Genomic DNA, 18,397 nt, shown 5'->3' with positions numbered 1-18,397 from the left:
TTTATTAATACTATGGAGTTTTTTTTTTTACAGTAACAGTTTGAGATATAATTCACTTTTCTAAAGTGTACAGCTCAGTGGCTTTTAGTATATTCACAGAGCTGTGCAACTTTCATCACTAATTTTTTTAAAAATTTAATTAATTAATTATTAAGTAGGCTCCACGCCCAACATGGGACTTGAACTCACGACTCCAGGATCCAAGAGTCATACGCTCTACCGACTGAGCCAGCCAGGCACCCCCACTATCTAATTTTAGAACATTTCATTATCTCAGAAAGAAACCTCATACCCATCAGAAGTCACCTTCCACTCACCCCATCCCCTCAGCCCTTGGCAACTACGAACGTACCTTCTGTCTCTGATTTACCTGTTCCGCATATATCACATAAAAGAAATACTACGTGACCTTTTGTGATTGACTTCTTTAAATTAACACAATGCTTTCAAGTTCATCCATGTTGTAGCATGGACGTACACTATTCTTTCAACCCTTACTACAATCTTATAAGCTGGGCATATTTATCTCTGTTTTACTGATAAGGAAATGGGAAGGTTAAATGCTTTGCCCCAGGGCTCACAAAGTTAGGGAAATATTCAAACCTAGGCTTCTGTCTCATGGTTCAACCATTTCCACCACACCACATTGATTCTCAAATGCCTCAGAATTCATTACACAATTTTTAAGTTGAAAAATACAATGCCTTATAGTAAACCAGAGAAGGCAAAATAATCTTTTAACTTTCTATCTTTATGCTCACCCAAGATGCATTTGAGGCCAAGGGCAAGGAAACTGGTCTTCTATTCCCACTGGCTCTCATTATAAACTCACTACTTTTGAAATTGTGGGTACAACTCAAACCCAGAAGACGACTGTGGCAAACAGGCAGCACCACTGTGTGTCCTTTCATATAAGAGGGTGTTCTGTATGTCAGACCAGCATGTGGTTTAGAAAGAAGCTCAAGTAAGAAAACAACAAACAATGAACAGAACCAGCCTTTAGTTCATCAGTCATTCACTGAGCAGCTCAAGTGTGAAGCCCACTGGCACTGTGAGCCTACGCCACAAACAAATTCAGGATCTCCACATCCCAGTTCAGGATGCTTACCTGCCACACGCTGAGTTACCAAATGTGGTAGCCAGAACCACCTTTACCCTTAATTGTTCAATTTGCATGCCCATTTACCTTCTTGCCTCCAATGTATCCTCCAGAAGCACCAAAGCTCTTTGTGAATGTGCCCATCATAACGTCCACGTCCTCAGGATCCAGGCCAAAGTAATCTACCACACCTCGACCTCTAGGGCCCAGAGCCCCAATGCTGTGAGCTTCATCTAGATATAAGTATGCCTTGTATTTCTTCTTAAGGGCAATCACTTCAGGAAGGCGAACAATAGATCCCTCCATGCTGGCAAAATGGATAAAAAATACACACACTGAGACTTTTTAACTCTCAAAATTAGGAGTTGGTCACCTTACTACTATTATTGCTTTTTTAAATGGTTTGACAACTCTGCCTGTGATTTTAAACTGGCAAAGTTAAATGATGCCATGGCTAGGCAGATGTCTAGGGGAAAGGAAACTGGATCTTTTCAAACAAGCACCAGAACAGAACTGACCTTAATTCACCCCAGATGGATAAAGGTCACAGCAGATTCTTCTAACACTTGCAATGACAGGCAAGGTTAGATTTTGCATTACACTGCAGATGAAATTAAAATAGCAGAATAAAAGAATAAAAAAGATAGGAGGTAAGAGAGTTAAGTGCAAGGGCTGCAAATAAACCCAAATAAAATTGTTCTTAAAATGGAATGATGTAGAATTTGTTTTGACACATTAGAAAACATATTCCAATTCTTGCCCCTATGTATACATTCCCTCTACAAACAGTAGAAAAATAAAGGATGCAAAAAGAAAGGGAATTTGAAGACCATTAGCAAGATGGAAAGAATAAAGAAAAGCCAGACAAAAGACTTCTGTGCCAGTGCTGACTCTGCTTCCAGGTATTTTATCAAGTCATAAACACTGCCTCCTTGGTGTCCAGAGGGGTCCAGATTACTGTTCCCTTCTGCTTAAAAACTCTGTAACTTCCTGGAGCCAAATCAGAAAGTTAAGAATAAGAAAACAGGATTACCTATATATTCCCTCCACAAGGATTAGAATTTTCTTCCAGGGCCTTCGTGTCCGAGGCTGACCATAAACAATGGCATCTTTCAACAGCTTCTCTAGGCTTTGCATATCTGTATGTAGCACACAAAAAAGAATTTCAACACAAAGTACCTTCCTCTTTCTGAACCCTACTTCCCAAATGCAAATACACATTTCTTCTTCAGGAAGTGTGTCTCAGATGGCACAGGACATTAACATAATCATAACTGAGCCGGAAAAGATAAGGCAAAATGGGTGAGCTACTGCTAGCTTGAATGACAATCTCATCTAAAACGTTAATGAATGTTCAAAACCACGGAAACTCCACTAAATGACTGTGGCACAGGCAGTTCCATTGGGTAGCATGCCTGTGAAATGACTGATGTTTCATGTTAAATACCAGGCCTTTCAGTTAGTGGGGTTTGTTTGTTTTGTTTTGTTGTTTTGTATTTGTAGAGTCAACTGTATCTTTAATCCTAGTGAGTCATCCAGAAATACATGCATAAAGAAGACTGAGCAAGAGAGTGCAAATAAACAAATACATACACCTCCTAAAAAGCAAATATGGGGGAAAATTCAAAGTGTACGCCCCATTTCCTTTCACCTAGGATACCCTCAATAAACGCTTGTTAAATAGCTTTATCTTAGCAGTGGGCTCAAAATACACCAGTCTGGGCATGCATGAGACTATGTGGTAAGAAAGCTTGGCAATCAGTTGAGACTTCCATGTTTGACTTGATCAGCTCTCTTGGTCCTTAAGGATGGTTACCAGGCCCAGAAACAACTTGGCTGGTACTACCATTAATGAGGATCATAATTTTCCTGTTAAAGATAAATGCTGTGAAGACCACTGTTACCACGACAGTAGAATTCATACTTAAAATATCTGCCCTGAAATAATGGCCTTAAGGACCTTTCCCCCAAAATCTATGCACTATTAAGTCTGGGGTATATTTAACAGGTGTGGAAGGCACCCCATCATGAAATGTGATTTTATATTCTTTATTGCTCAGGACTGAAGGAGGGGGTTACAAAGTTACATGATTTTGCTCTTTCTATGAAAGGACTTTGGTTAGGAAAGAGAAGTAAGGTAATAAAAACACATACCACAAGTGAGATGGCCAAAGGTTGTGACTGTGTTCATCCCTTCGGTTATTCAGAACAAAACAGTCTGCTACCTAACCCACAGAGGAGATGCTACCACAGAAGTATGTCTATTGTGAAGCTGCTATTTCTGCTGCAGAGACCAATGTGTGGCACCCAGCAGGAGACAAATAAAAATGCACTCATTGTTTTAGTTTCCTCTGTTTATATACAGAAAGGAAGAGAAAAATATTGACTCAAAATTTTAGATGAAAGGAAGTACCTATATAATGCTTGACCATTATCACCTACTCAGGGAAAAAAAATTCAATTATCTCTCTCATATTATGCTTCCTTAATTCCATCCAAATTAAAGATTTAAATAAAAAATATACCACAAAACCACGAAAAGAAAATATAAGAGAGTAACTTTATGATCTTAAAACGGGGGAGGCATTATGCAAAATCTAAAACTCATAAGAATAAATGTGCCAACATCACCAGTTTAATAAATCTACCAGCAAGACACTAAAAGTTAAAAACGAAATAAAAAATATTGCAACATAGAAAAAAGAGTAATTAAAATAAAGGGCTCTTATACTCAGTGGAAAACAGAAGCAGCTTGAAAATGGCCAATTCACAAAGAAATACAAACACAATTAACTGTATAAAAAAGTTGCTTAAAACCTAATAATCAAAGAAACAGAAATTAACATGTTATTGACTTATTCAACTAGAAAATATTTTAAGTGATTCATAATGTCCTATGTCAGCCTGTAAGTAGAGTCACTGTCATGTTGTTGAGTAAAACTTTGTACCATATTTGGAGGCAATTTGGAAAAGTCTAAAAATTTTATAACCTTTTAATCAGGCATCCTAAGACTGCTAGGAATTTATCCTAAGGCATTAATCAGACCACTGAGCAAAAATGTGAGTAGGTAGTACTGTTTCTAGTAGAAAAATTTAGAAACCACCTTGATGTCCAAACTGAAGGATGGACTGAATGAGGGCAACTCTAGACACCACCTGCCACCCTGGCCTTAGGGGAGGAGGAAAGTCACATGGACTGTCAAACAAAGTTCACGATGTGTTTTAAGGAAAGAGGTTACACAATTGTGCTAAATAATGCCATGTACTTCATAAAACAAAATACTGTATGGGGGCGCCTGGGTGGCTCAGTCGTTAAGTGTCTGCCTTTGGCTCAGGTCATGGTCCCAGGGTCCTGGGATTGAGCCCCGCATCGGGCTCCCTGCTCCGCGGGAAGCCTGCTTCTCCCTCTCCCATTCCCCCCTGCTTGTGTTCCCTCTCTCACTGTCTCTCTCTGTCAAATAAATACAATCTTTTTTTTTAAAGATTTTATTTATTTATTTGAGACAGAGAGAATGAGAGACAGAGAGCATGAGAGGGAGGAGGGTCAGAGGGAGAAGCAGACTCCCCGCCGAGCAGGGAGCCCAATGCGGGACTCGATCCCAGAACTCCAGGATCATGACCTGAGCCGAAGGCAGTCGCTTAACCAACTGAGCCACCCAGGCGCCCCAAATAAATACAATCTTTAAAAACAAAAAACAAAAAACAAAATACTGTATGTATCATTCTCATTATAAAACATTTTAGACAAGACAAAGACAGAAGGAAGAAAGTTATTGGCATCCACACGCCTCCCAACCAGAGTACAGATCTAACATTTGGGTGTTTATTCTTCCAGACTTTTGTCTGTACGTGTACACATTTTGGCAAAAAAATGGTATTAGATGTACAGTTTGGTAATCTTTCCTTCCTACATGCTAGTATTTTAACTGTAAAAGTTACTTTCTTCTTGTAAATCATTATTTTAATAATACACAAGACGCCTCCACTTGGGGAGCAAGTTCTGGCAGTGCCGTCTTCCTCTGTGAAGCAGCTGTTCACACCTGCACTCCAGTACCTGTTCTTTATCGGTGGTATTCCACTAGGGCTTTCTCTAGAGTCTCTTCATTAACCGGCCAGAGCTCCTTAAGATGAGACCCTGCTTTATTCATCTCAGTAGCCCTGGTGTTACGGCAAGACACACCATAGGCATCTAGTAAATGCCTACTGAGCAAGTGACTTGTACACAAGGAAGATGAAAGAGCTGAAAGCTAAATAAAAGGAGAATATTGTATTTTGTACAGCCTCTGTAGAAATATGTATGAAATAGAGGCCGAAGAGGAAGAGGATAACTTTTAAAAGACTGGACCAGAAGGACACTTTAAATGTTGCTACATGCTTCATTTAGATCTTCCACTATTAATGTAACTAATGTTACCACTGCCATTAACCCAAAGAATATTAAACACTAAGGCTGCAGTGAATTCCACATCAAACGCACTGTTGTGTTTGAAGATTCGAATGGTTGCTCCCGAGAGTCTGGCTCCTAGAACCAGCGAAGCATGGTTCAGTTCATCACTCAGAATCAGGCAACCCTGCAAAACCACCAGCACAGAAAGGTAAGAAGCTAGGAGGAAAGGTTTACTTACACAAATTACAAAATGCTAAAATCATTAATAATGGTATCTTACTAAGGAAAGCTTATACAACAGCAAAATTATCAATTTCAAGAAGGAAAGTATACATGTTTTTGTTTTTGCAAATTTAACTTAGTTAAGTAGATACAAAATTCTAGGCTTTTAATTTCTTCAGTCCTATGACTGACTTAAATATTCAGATATGTAGCAACAGGCAATTATTTATACCTAAAATCTGATATATCAGATAGTCTTCATGGGGTTTCAGTTTCGCTGGTTTGATGGCATTCCATATGAGTTTTGGTATGATGTGCTACTGTTTGTGGAAAAAGTGGTGGACAAGGGAGCTGAGGGAGTAAAACTTTCTTCCTCTCACTCCTAATAATACCCTGAATTCAATGAGGATTCCACTTACTAATACTCTCCCCACTGACATGAAGTGTAGGCCTCAATTTTGCCTTTAAAATCCCTCAATAAGTTCTACTTTAACATGTTAACATGAGTTTCTCCTAAGGCAACAAGAAAAGGCTAAAGTTCTCAGGGATTTTATTTCATCCCAGGTTCTTACTCTTCCACAGCTCAGGCCCTTCAACCTGTAAGAACTGAACTCAGAAACAGGTTTTTCTGCCAACAGTGTCCTCAAAATATCCACTTGGATTTTACAGTAAGGTGCAGAAAGTATCAGCATGTTCCCAGGAGAAAAAAAAAAGAAGACACACACACACACACACTGATTTATAACAAAATATTCTTAGAGGGATACTTAAGAAACTCATAACAGCAGATGTCTGCAATTTTTACACTGTGCAAAATTTTTATTATTAAGATAAAAAGCTACCTAGTTAAAAACATGTACATTGAAAAGGAGAAGTAGAGCTGGAGGTACCAGTATGGGCTGATGGGTTTTAAAATGTATATGTAAAGTATACACATACACACAGACCTGTGTATGCATGAGTTAGTATACAAGCATATATTTTTCTAGCTCTAAGCACTGAGGGACAAGAAGCAGTGACACCCAAGTGGCCGTAAACACAACAGACCTTGATTTCTAAATACCACCCTCCAGTAAAAGGAACCAGGGCTGAATGGAGAACTGGTTGACCCCAAAGCTAAAATAGGTTTAAAAAAAAAAAAAAAAAAAAGCTCAGAGCCTCTTGTCATGCTACAAAGTAAGAAAGTGCTCTTCAGGGGGAAAAAAAAGGATGAGCACATATTCAAATGGCACAGGAGCCCACCTGAAAGATCTCCCAATGGCCAAAACTGGAACAACCCAAGCAACAAAATAAAGGGCAATCATGCTGGACCCAAATAATAAAATATTCACGAATCTATACTAATGTAAATGAAGAGGGGAGAAGCAACAACTCTTCCTTCAGAAGAGTCAAAGTAAGGAAAGACAGGAACTGTCACACACTGGAGACTGAGGAGATACCCTGCAGATCCTCGACAGAAAATGGTATCGGTGGAAAACCTGGTGAAATTGAAGTAAGTTCTGTACTTCAGTGAACTGTATTGTATCAAGGTTAATTTTTTGGGTCTGAAAAATTCCACTGTTATGTACGATATTAACATAAAAGGAAGCTGAGTGAAGGGTATACAGGAACTCTGTATTCTTTTACAACTCTAAATTAATCTTTGAAAAAAGTGTTAAAATTGGGGGGGGTGGAAAAGGAGAGAAACTGGGGAAGAAAATGAAGAGATACTGAATTTCTCTTCTGCAAGTCTTCAGCCCTTTACTTACCACTCTTGGCATTCCACTATACCTTAAAAGGATCCCCCTCCTTCCCCTCCATACAATTTTATTTTCTTCTCTTTACAGCTCATTTTTTTCTTGACAAAATCTGCAATATAACTTGCTATTTGCCTCCTTTTTAGACAGCCTTATTCACCATTTCTATGTATCAATCTACTATGAGGCTCTATTATATTGTTAGTTCAAAAATAAAATAAAAATTAAATGTCAGCAGTTAAAAGCTAAGTGCTTAATATGTTCCAGGCATTATGTTAGGGGTTTTAAAGGCAATATTACTTTTAATCCCCATTAAAAAAATCTATGAGGCAGGTACTATTATTATCCCCACTTTACATAAGAGGAAGCTCCCTTTTAGGGAGTTACAAATCTTGCTCAAGGTCACAAGCTTAGTGAGTGTGACTCATTACAAAAATTCTGCTTCCAGAACACATGATCTTAATCTATAATACACTACTTCCCGCCTTTAAGCTGAAAAATCAACCACCTCACAAATTTAGTATCAGATTCAAAGAAATATTAAAACTGGATTAGCTTCGGGCGCCTGGGTGGCTCAGATGGTTAAGCGTCTGCCTTCAGCTCAGGTCATGATCCCGGGGTCCTGGGATCGAGTCCCGCATCGGGCTCCCTGCTCCTTGGGAGCCTGCTTCTCCCTCTGCCTCTCTCTCTCTCTGTCTCTCATGAATAAATAAATAAAATCTTTAAAAAAAAAAAACAAAAAAACTGGATTAGCTTCTGTCTTTAATGGATTAAATGATACTTAACATTCAGCTATAAAGTTTGATTTGAAAGATAAATCTTTAAGGTAGTATCTTCCAAGTCTGTATAGAAGATCTCTAATTCTACATGATTAGTTTCTGAACATACAGGGAAGAGCAGGATGAGATCATTTAACCCTCTAGTGTGAAAAGTTCTGAGAAATTCCAAATAAGAATCTCAAGATTTATGCCACTCAAACGCAGGACAGGAATGTATTATAATCAATATGAAGTCAAAGAACTATACATTTATGTCTTTCGAGGTATCTGTCCATTGTATCTAAGTTGTTGAATTTACCAGCATAAAGTTGTTCTTAATATTTCCTGTTATCCTTTTAATGTCTGTAGGATGTGTAGTGATGTATCCTTTCTCATTCCTGCTACTGGTATTTGTGTCTTCTCTAGTTTTTGTCTTCACCATCACCAGTCTGGCTAGAGATTTATCAATTTTATTCATTTTCTCAAAGAACCACCTTTGCGGGGCACCTGGGGGCTTGCTTAGTTGGTTAAGTGTTTGCCTTTGGCTCAGGTCATGATCCCGGGGTCCTGGGATCGAGCCTCGGGTCTGGCTCCCTGCTCAGAGGGGAACCTGCTTCTCCCTCTCCCTCTGTCTCTCAAATAAATAAATAAAATCTTTAAAAAAAAAAAAAAAAGAACCACCTTGGTTTCACTCATTTTTCCTAATTCATTGACTTCTGAATTTAGCTTTATTTTATCCTTCCTCTATTTGAAATCTTTGGGTTTAATCTACTCTTCTTTTTTGAAGTCCTTATGTAGATGACTGATTCAAAACTTTTCTTTTTTTCTTAATACAAGCCCTTAACAGCTATATATTCCATCTGAGTATTGCTTTAGCTTCATCCCACATACTGTAATACGCTGCATTTCCATTTAGCTCGAAGTATTTTCTATTTTTCCTTTCTTCTTTGACTTATGGGTTATTTGGAAGTATGTTGTTTCATTTTCAAATATTTGAGGATTTTCCAGGTATCTTTGTGTTATTGATTTCTAATTTAATTCCATATGATCAGAGAACATACTTTGAATAATTTAAATTTTTAAAAATTTGTTGAGGCTTTTTTAACAGCCCAGAAAATGGTCTATCTTGGTAAATGTTTTGCTGTTGTTGGGTGAAGTATTTCATAAATGTCAATTAAGTCAAGTTGGGTGATGTTTTTCAAGTGTTCCATAACCTTACTAAATTTCTGTCTAGTTCTTCTATCAATTATTCAGAGAGGGGAATGGAGATCTCTAAAAATAATTATGTATTTGTCTATTTCTCCTTTCAATTTCTTCAACTTTTCCTTCATGTACTTTGAAGCTCTATTATTAGGTACCTACACGTTTAAAATTGTTATGTCTTTTTGGGACACCTGGGTGGCTCAGTCAGTTAAGCACCCAACTGTTGATTTCAGCTCAGGCCTGGACTCAGGGTCATGGGACTGAGCCCCATGCTGGGCTCTGTGCTCGGCGCAAAGTCTGCTTGAGATTCTCTCTCCCTCTGTCTGCCCCTCCCGACCCCCCAATTTGTGCACTTGTGTGTGTGTGTGTATGCGCACGCACACACGCGCGCTCTCTAAAAAAAATAAAAAATAAAAACCTTGAGGGCCCTTTCAAGCTGAGAGTGCCAACCTGCTAAAATGTGATTTACAGAGTTTATCTCTTCTCTCCTTAACTGCCCCCTTACAAACTTTACCCATACATACACTTTTATTACTATTATTACTACTACTTTTAATCTTCATTATTATTAACCTCTATTATTACTTTTAACCTGTATCATTACCTGTATTTTACATATATACACATATTTTGCCCATGTATCTCTGAGCACCATGCATTATGATAGGAACAAGTATTAGGGTATTTATGTATTTTTGTATTTTTCTACTTAGGAAAAACGATCTGTTAAATAACCTTCCAAACTAAACATTCTTTCTTTCAAAATTTTAGCCTTTTATGAGGTTTTTATTTCTTAGAATCCCTTTCAAAACTATATGAAATGAAGAAGGCAAGAGTCATCTAATGGGAGAGAAAGAATCATGGGTTCTAGCAAGAAAGCTTCAACTGATGTAAGTCTCCTTGGGATATACTTATCGAAAATTTGTGATAGAAATATCTTTGGGTAGACCATGTGTAGTCTGAAGTTTACAACAGCCTTGGGCTTGCTCTGAATGCTTTACAAAACAAAATATACAAGAGAGTTTTCATAAATGACAGACTAAGTCTTACTTTGCCAACAAGAGCAGGAATGTTCATTGAATTTGTTGCAAATCCCATGCCATATGCCATAGCAGCTTCTACTCCCAAGAAACTTGCCACAAGCTTTTCTAGCTCTTCATGCTTGTCCAGGTTTCCTGTATGGAGAAGTTAATGAAGTTAATACTACCAAATCCCAAATTTAAAAATCACTCATTACTTTATAAAAAGAAATCATAGTCTACATGTGACGACCTTTTCAGACTAAGCTCCATGGAAGAGTATTATGAAGAGAAATGGCTGATAAAGGACACAGTAGTTGAATTCGCCACGTCCGATGGAATTCCTGCAAAGAAGGTTGCCAACAATTTCTTCCATTCCTGCAAACACATGCCAGTTCCAATACAGGCTTTAAGAGGCCTGGCAACATCTGCTTTTATACTTTTGGAGTCAGCTACCACGTAAAACCGTCTAACTAGCTGTTGTAAAGAGAAACCACATGGAGAGGGAGAAGCTCTGGAGGATAAGAGACAATCTGAAAGGGGAATGCAGGGCTCAGTCAGCCCTCACCTGATCCCAGTACCCAGCTGAGGTGCCAAACATGTAAGTGAAGCCATCCTGGCCACTGTCATCGGCCAGAATGCCCCACCCATATCACATGGAGTCAAGATAAATGTCAAGCCCTCCCCAAATTGCAGCATCAAGCAAATAAATGTATGTTTCTGTTTTAAGTCACTAAATTTTGGAATGATATGTTATGTAGCAAAAGAAAAATTAAAAAGCATCCTCCTTCACTTTGTATTGTGATTTTATATCAATACTCAAATCCTTAAGGACCAAACAAGACTGATCAATGATACTAGCTAAATGCAGAAAAGATGATGAGAAAAAAGACTGCTGAACTAGGATGCTACATGTCCTCAAAGCTTTAAGCAAGTCATTTAACCTCTCTGGGCTTCAGTTTCTTATCTGCTAAATACTAATAATAATATTTGCTCTATCTACCTCATGATATTGTTGAGGACCCAAAGAGAGAATAGGTTCAAGCAGTTTATAAAGTATAAAATGCCATAAAGATGTAAGGTTTGATTACTCTGTGTCGTCACTGCACAATGCTTCCTTAACCACATCATTAAGGACCCTGAAGGTAAATGACCCAGCTACATTTGCCAGTCTTTAGATCCACGAGAAATAATGAGGAATTATTGTCTTAATCCACTAAGTTTTGGGGTGATTCACTGTAATAAATATTCTGGAAGTTGCCTTATAATTTCTATAGTAATCAGTTCTCTCAAACAAAATGGAAGAATTTGGAATCTTCCTATGAACAAAAATTAATTCTCTTCAGGGGCTCCTGGGTAGCTCAGTTGGTTAACTGCCTTTGGCTCAGGTCATGATCCTGGGGTCCTGGGTTCGAGCCCCGCATCTCGAGCTCCCTGCTCAGCCTGCTTCTCCCTCTGCACTCGTGCTACCTCAAATAAACAAACAAAATCTTTAAAAAAAAATTAATTCTCTTTATACAAACCTGTTCACCTTTACATTTTATAGACTTAACAATAATAATAAAAATAGTTAACATTGTTTTCCATGTCACAAGCACTTTACATGAATTAGCTGATTTAATTCTTTTTTTTTTTTTTTTAAAGATTTCATTTATTTATTTGACAGAGCGAGAGAGCACAAGCAAGCAGGGGGAGCAGGAGAAGGTGAGGGAGAAGCAGGCTCCCCGCCGAGCAGGGAGCCCGATGCGGGGCCCTATCCCAGGACCCCAGGATCATGACCTGAGCCGAAGGCAGACACCCAACCAACTGAGCCACCCAGGCGCCCCTGATTTAATTCTTCAAAGAGCCCTATAAGATTATTATTATTAGCCTCCAATTACCGGTATGGAAACATATTAACCGTCATATGTCCATGGGGTCAGTAGTAGTAAGTGGCACCCTTAACCACTATCATTTGTAAAAGCGAACAAAGTCAACATTAAAGTTATAAATGAATCAAATATTTATGGAACCTTTCTAGACACATTTTATAATATAATGAAAAAGGCAAATATGTCTCAAAATGTGTTGAAAGCATTAAAATCATCCATTACTTCAGAAGCTATAAGGCAAAGTACATATTTGGATGCTTACTATTCTAGCTCTGTACCAGCATTATTCCCTCCTGAGTAGCACAGTTAAGAACATCAGCTGGCCAAACAGAGCCTACGCTTACCGATTTCCTGCCGAGTGCTACACACTCCAACTCCATAATCCTCTAGGACTTTGGCAGCTGCTTCTTGACATGATCCTGTATTCCGTGCAAAGCCGAGATAGTTGTAGGAACCCATGTTTATAACGCCTTTAATTATATTCCCTGTGTACCTGTGTTTCAATAGCATAAAAGTTCATGAAACTCATGAGCAAATCAAATACTTACATGTGATAATAAACATATTGGTAGTACAAAAGGAAGCACAATATACAGGAAATAAGGAGAATATGGCCTAGGTGAAAAGCAGCTCAAACTCACTACCAATTAAGAAAATGAAAGTTAAAACAAAATACTAATTTTCACTTACCAATAATGATAAAGATTTAAAAACTGACCATATCCAGTGCTGGCCAGGACAGTCTCATATACCGTAGATAAGAATATCAGTCAGTACTTTTTTTTTTTTGGAGGGCAGTTTGGCAGCACTTATCCATTTAAAAATAAACATACTTTTTGACTCAGCAATCTCCACACACATATGAAAAAATATATGCATAAAGATCCTTTAAGAGTCACTACACAATGGGGTACCTGGGTGGCTCAGTTGGTTGAGCATCCAACTCTTGGTTTTGGCTCAGGTCATGACCTCAGGGTGGTGGGATAGAGCCCCGAGCTGGGCTCTGTGCTCCACAGGGAGTCTGTTTGAGATTCTCTCCTTCTCCCTCTGTCCCTCCACCCCTCTGCGCACTCTCTCTCTAAAATAAGTAAAATCAAATCTTAAAAAAAAAAAAAGAGTCACTACACAATTTTACTTACTACACTGGCACACAGACCAGTGACATTCCACATGCGGAAGCTCAGTCAGCCTGGGCCCACAAGTGACAACAACATGGTTCAGAGGCTCCACCAACCTAAGGCGGACACGAAGTGTGGACAAGAAATCAACCATTGCTACTTGAACTCTGAGATTTTGGGGTTTTTAACAAAGGATGATGTGACCCAACCTCTATATACTATATACGGCTATACTTTAGGATACTCAGTAGCCACTACTAATAATGAATTTGCTGTGATACAGATAAGCAGGATATTACCAGCATGTTAGCAAGTAAAAAAGCAAGACATAAAATGATTTCTATAGTATGATTCCATTTTTATAAATCAAAAACTACCTGTATGTCACCCATAGATTCACTACATACATGCCCCACAGAAAACATCTGGAGGAATCATATACAACAAACTGGTAACAATGGTCACCTCTGGGGAGTGAAGACTTGTGAAGAAGTGGGTTTGCAGAAGGGATAGTGGTTAGTTGTCATGGGAGAACATTTCATTTATCTGTATTATTTGTCTTTTTTTTTTTAATAATAGCAATGCAACCATGTAATACTTGTGCTATCTAAACAATAAAATTTTATGAATATGAAAAGTTTTCTAAACTATTCAATCTATTTAAGTAAAAGCATTCCATATGTCCTTGAATCAAAATATCCAGAAGTAAATTCAGACACTCGATTCTGGTAAGTGGCGTAACAGGACAGTTTTTCTTTGTTTTTTTGTTTGTTTTTCTTTTTAATTAAGTCGAGTTTTGTTTTCAATTATAATCCAACACAGTATCAAATGTAATAGAAAAATGCATTTTAAAAACCTGGATAACAAAAAAGATCTGGATAACAATGAACAATATGCAAGGAAAGTAATTATGTTGTACTGTACTCTCGGCTTCTACTCTTGTTTTAACGGATTACTCAATTTGCAACAGAATGTATTCTGAAGCGAAGAAATTCTTTTTTTCTTGCTGTCAAGAAATAATTTCCCAACTGAGACTCACTTGAAGGACCAGTTGTAATCATGAGACTGCCTCTCCATGATGTCCACCCTGGCTCCAGGCACACTGCAGATTGGTCGATTCCAGTTGTCTCTAATCCTCATGTAGAGGTTCCTTGTATAGAAGTTTTCGAAATCCTGATACAATGACACAAAGTCCTGCCAACAGATGGTGAAATACCATGAATTTAACTGAATTACTTCAGAAAATTCTTACAACTTCCCTTTCCATGTTGCAAAAGTGCTTGAAATGAGAAGCCAATTATACTGAATTAACTGATAAGGAAAACATTTGGAAAGGCACCAATTCTCTACCTTAAAACAACTTTAAAACAACTCTTGAAGCATCTGGCTGGCTCAATCAGTAAGAGCATGCAACTCTTTCTTTTTTCTTTTTTTTAAAGTTTATTTATTTATTTGACAGAGAGACAGCAGAGAGAGGGAACACAAGCAGAGGGGAGAGGAAGAGGGAGAAGCAGGCCTCCCGCTGAGCAGGGAGCCTGATGTGGGGCTTGATCCCAGGACCCTGGGATCATGACCTGAGCCGAAGGCAGACGCTTAATGACTGAGCCACCCAGGCGCCCCAAGAGCATGCAACTCTTGATCTCAGGATCGTGAGTTCAAGCCCCATATTGGGCATAGAGATTACTTTTAAAAAAAAAACAAACTCTTAATCAGGTACACGTCACTCGGCTCTGATGGTTACCTATATGAAATGGTTGTAAATAACTATCTGACTGCATGAATATAAAGCCAAAGAATTTAACTTAATAAGTAGACCTCATAAAAATAAAACTTCGTTGTACAATTCTGTCATTTAAATGACTTTCCTTGCTAATAACCTCAAAAGGACTTCTCTCCTGCCTCCCAAGTAATATACTGGGAAATGCCATTAAAAAACACTATAATTTCAGTTTCAAACAAGAAAAGTAATTCTGGAATTAAAATTCCATCTCTGCATATTTTCAAGGATCAAAGTGAAAGACATCCAAAGAAAAATGATAAACAAGAAACACTTAAAAGTAGTTTATATAGAAAGACACTTATCTCAGGTTTCTTTCCTTGGATGGGAGTTAAAAAAAAAAAAAAAAAGATTCTTATGATGAATTCCCACGACCAGGGATTTAGAGCCCTCCCTTCTTCTATGAAATAAGTTACACCAAAAATTAAGTCTATAAAAAATAATCTGGAGCTAAAATGAATGCATAATGTCATGTCCCATGTGGTATGGGACTGCTCAGAACATGATCAGACCACATTAGATAAACTCCTGAAGATAAGGGGTAATCCAAACAAAAAGAAAACTATACTATAGTTTTAATATAGTTAGTAAACTGCCGAACTTCCAGCTCTGAGATCTGGACTTACGTTAAATAAGCTAATCAGAAACATTCAAGTTTAAGCCTTATTTTGTTAGACTTTCATTGCTAAAGAAGACTCTTCATAAAATTTTATAATTAACAACCTTCTATGACATTGGGCTCTAAAGTAACTACTAAATAAACCTCGCAGTAGATAAAATCTTAAATCAGGCTGAGCAGAGTCAGAAAGTACTCTTGGGAATGTGCAGGGGCAGGGGCGCCTGGGTGGCTCAGTTGGTTAAGCGACTACCTTCGGCTCAGGTCATGATCCCAGGGTCCTGGAATCGAGCCCCACATCTGGCTTCTTGCTCAGAGGGGAGCCTGCTTCTCTCTCTCCCTCTACCTGCTACTCCACCTGCTTGTGCTCTCTCTGTCAAATAAATAAATAAAAATTCTTTTTTTTTTTTTTAAGATTTTATTTATTTATTTGAGACAGAGAGAATGAGAGACAGCATGAGAGGGGGGAGGGTCAGAGGGAGAAGCAGACTCCCTGCCGAGCAGGGAGCCGGATGCGGGACTCGATCCCGGGACTCCAGGATCATGACCTGAGCCGAAGGCAGTGGCTCAACCAACTGAGCCACCCAGGCGCCCGAAATTCTTTTTTTTTTGAAAGATTTTATTTATTTATTTGACAGAGACACAGCGAGAGGGAATACAAGCAGGGGAGTGGGAGAGGGAGAAGCAGGCTTCCCGCAGAGCAGGGAGCCCGATGTGGGGCTCGATCCCAGGACCTTGGGATCATGACCTGAGCCGAAGGCAGTTGCTTTAACGATTGAGCCACCCAGGCGCCCCATAAATAAAAATTCTTAAAAAAAAAAAAAAAAGTACTCTTAGGAATGTGCAGTACCTGATACCATCTCTTTCACGATTGGTTCTAACATTTACATTTCCTTAGAGAAAATATCCATAAATAATGTGTCTCACAATTGGAAACTTATTACTTAACTGGTATGTCCCTTTTGATAGTCTCCTCTTCCAACAAGAATACTGAGTGAATGAGAACTGGAACAAAGACATCCAAATTCTAATTTGGGACTTTTCATTCACATGCATTTATTTCCCAAAGGAAAAAACAAAACAAAACAAAAAAGTTGTCTTCAATCCTTTTCAAGTCACATCAAATAGGGTAAACAGTACTAATTCTTCTTGATCTCATTTCCTTATAACCTTTCTAAACACTGCACATTAATGTTAAAGGTATTGACTCAAACACTGCACATTAATGTTAAAGGTATTAACCCAAACACCTGAGAGAAATACTCCATCACAGACAAATTTTTATTAGCAACAAAGAGCACTATTTTTGCTTTTACTATATAAACAGCAGAAAACACTTTAAAAGTCTGGTCCCCCATCCAAATACTAACCAGGCCCGACCCTGCTCAGCTTCCGAGATCAGTCTGGTCCCATTTACCAGAAGGCTTACCAAACCCCAGTATAGTAGGAAGGCTGCAGGCTAAAGTGAAGTAGAGCTCTGGGGAACCAGTGACCTAGTGGTGTGTGGCTGGGAGGGGAGAGAGGGAGGGGTTCCATTCTCCGTAACAGACACTGCCAACATCAGGGAGCTCATGGCTCAGCCTTACACTGAGAGAACAACCAAGTCCCTGAGATGGGAACAGACTTGCACAGATGGGAAGTTGCCACGGTGAGGGGATGTTAGAGACCAAAGGCAGTTGGGACAGAATGACAGAAGAGACGGACTCATGGCCAGGGCAGCAGTCTCACCGCAGTTAGAAGGTTTGGTGGAGAGAGCTGAAAGGCAGCTACCAAACTCCCTGCAGCTTAGCAATGAAAAATGGAAATGGAGGGCGCCTGAGTGGCTCAGTCATTAGGCGTCTGCCTTCGGCTCAGGTCATGATCCCAGGGTCCTGGGATCGAGCCCCGCGTCGGGCTCCCTGCTCAGCGGGAAGCCTGCTTCTCCCTCTCCCACTGCCTCTGCTTGTGTTCCCTCTTTCGCTGTGTCTCTCTCTGTCAAATAAATAAATAAAATCTTTAAAAAAAAAAAAAGAAAAATGGAAATGGAAAGGGATCACTATTCAGGGTTTTAGTTCTAGGCAACAAGGGTGAGTGTCCATTTCAAAAAATATCTCATCCAGCTTAAATATTCAAGGACTAGAGCCTTCTCTCTTCAGTCATCCTTTCAAATACCTTTTACTGAATACTTCTGCCAGCCTCTGGATATATTAAAGAACATGACCGTTCTTTCTGCAAACTCTGACACCCCCACTACTCCTCCCCTCCCCCTCCCCACCCTGTCCCCCATCCCACTCCACAACCCCACCCCACTCCCTTTTTCCCCCTCAGTTTAGTCACTGTGAAATGACTTTAGTCAGGGCTGACCTAATGCCTGTTTGCTCAGTAACTGAACAAACATTTACTGACCTGTTCTTTCCAGGGACTAAGCGAGGCATTGGGGATAAAAATGAGTAAGACGCAACCTCTACACTCCCAAGATCTCTTAAAGGAGTGGAGTGGCACACAAATGAAGTTACAATACAGTGTAACAAGCACTCTAAAGGGATACTTGCCCAAACAAAAAATACTTAACTGGTGGGTGAGTGGCAATGATAGAGTCAAGTACAAATAGT

At 39.0% G+C, this 18,397-nt stretch overlaps 1 protein-coding gene across 1 annotated transcript in view; it reads right to left on the bottom strand.

Moving 5' to 3' along the window:
* SPTLC2 (serine palmitoyltransferase long chain base subunit 2) overlaps positions 1-18,397 on the bottom strand; it is a 106,789-nt gene that overhangs the window by 58,448 nt on the left and 29,944 nt on the right. The window contains exons 3-8 of the mRNA XM_034992947.1: positions 14,453-14,607; positions 12,640-12,788; positions 10,456-10,580; positions 5,577-5,670; positions 2,133-2,238; positions 1,187-1,406 (exon numbers count right to left, since the gene is read on the bottom strand). Coding sequence (XP_034848838.1) covers positions 1,187-1,406; positions 2,133-2,238; positions 5,577-5,670; positions 10,456-10,580; positions 12,640-12,788; positions 14,453-14,607 — 849 coding nt within the window. The remainder of the gene's footprint in view (positions 1-1,186; positions 1,407-2,132; positions 2,239-5,576; positions 5,671-10,455; positions 10,581-12,639; positions 12,789-14,452; positions 14,608-18,397) is intronic.

This window comes from Mirounga leonina, unplaced genomic scaffold (assembly GCF_011800145.1).
Source record: "Mirounga leonina isolate KUSES-001 unplaced genomic scaffold, KU_Mleo_1.0 Mir_82, whole genome shotgun sequence".
NCBI lineage: Eukaryota > Metazoa > Chordata > Mammalia > Carnivora > Phocidae > Mirounga > Mirounga leonina.
The sequence above is the reverse complement of the archived record's forward strand: the minus strand, read 5'-3'. Positions and strand labels throughout refer to the sequence as shown.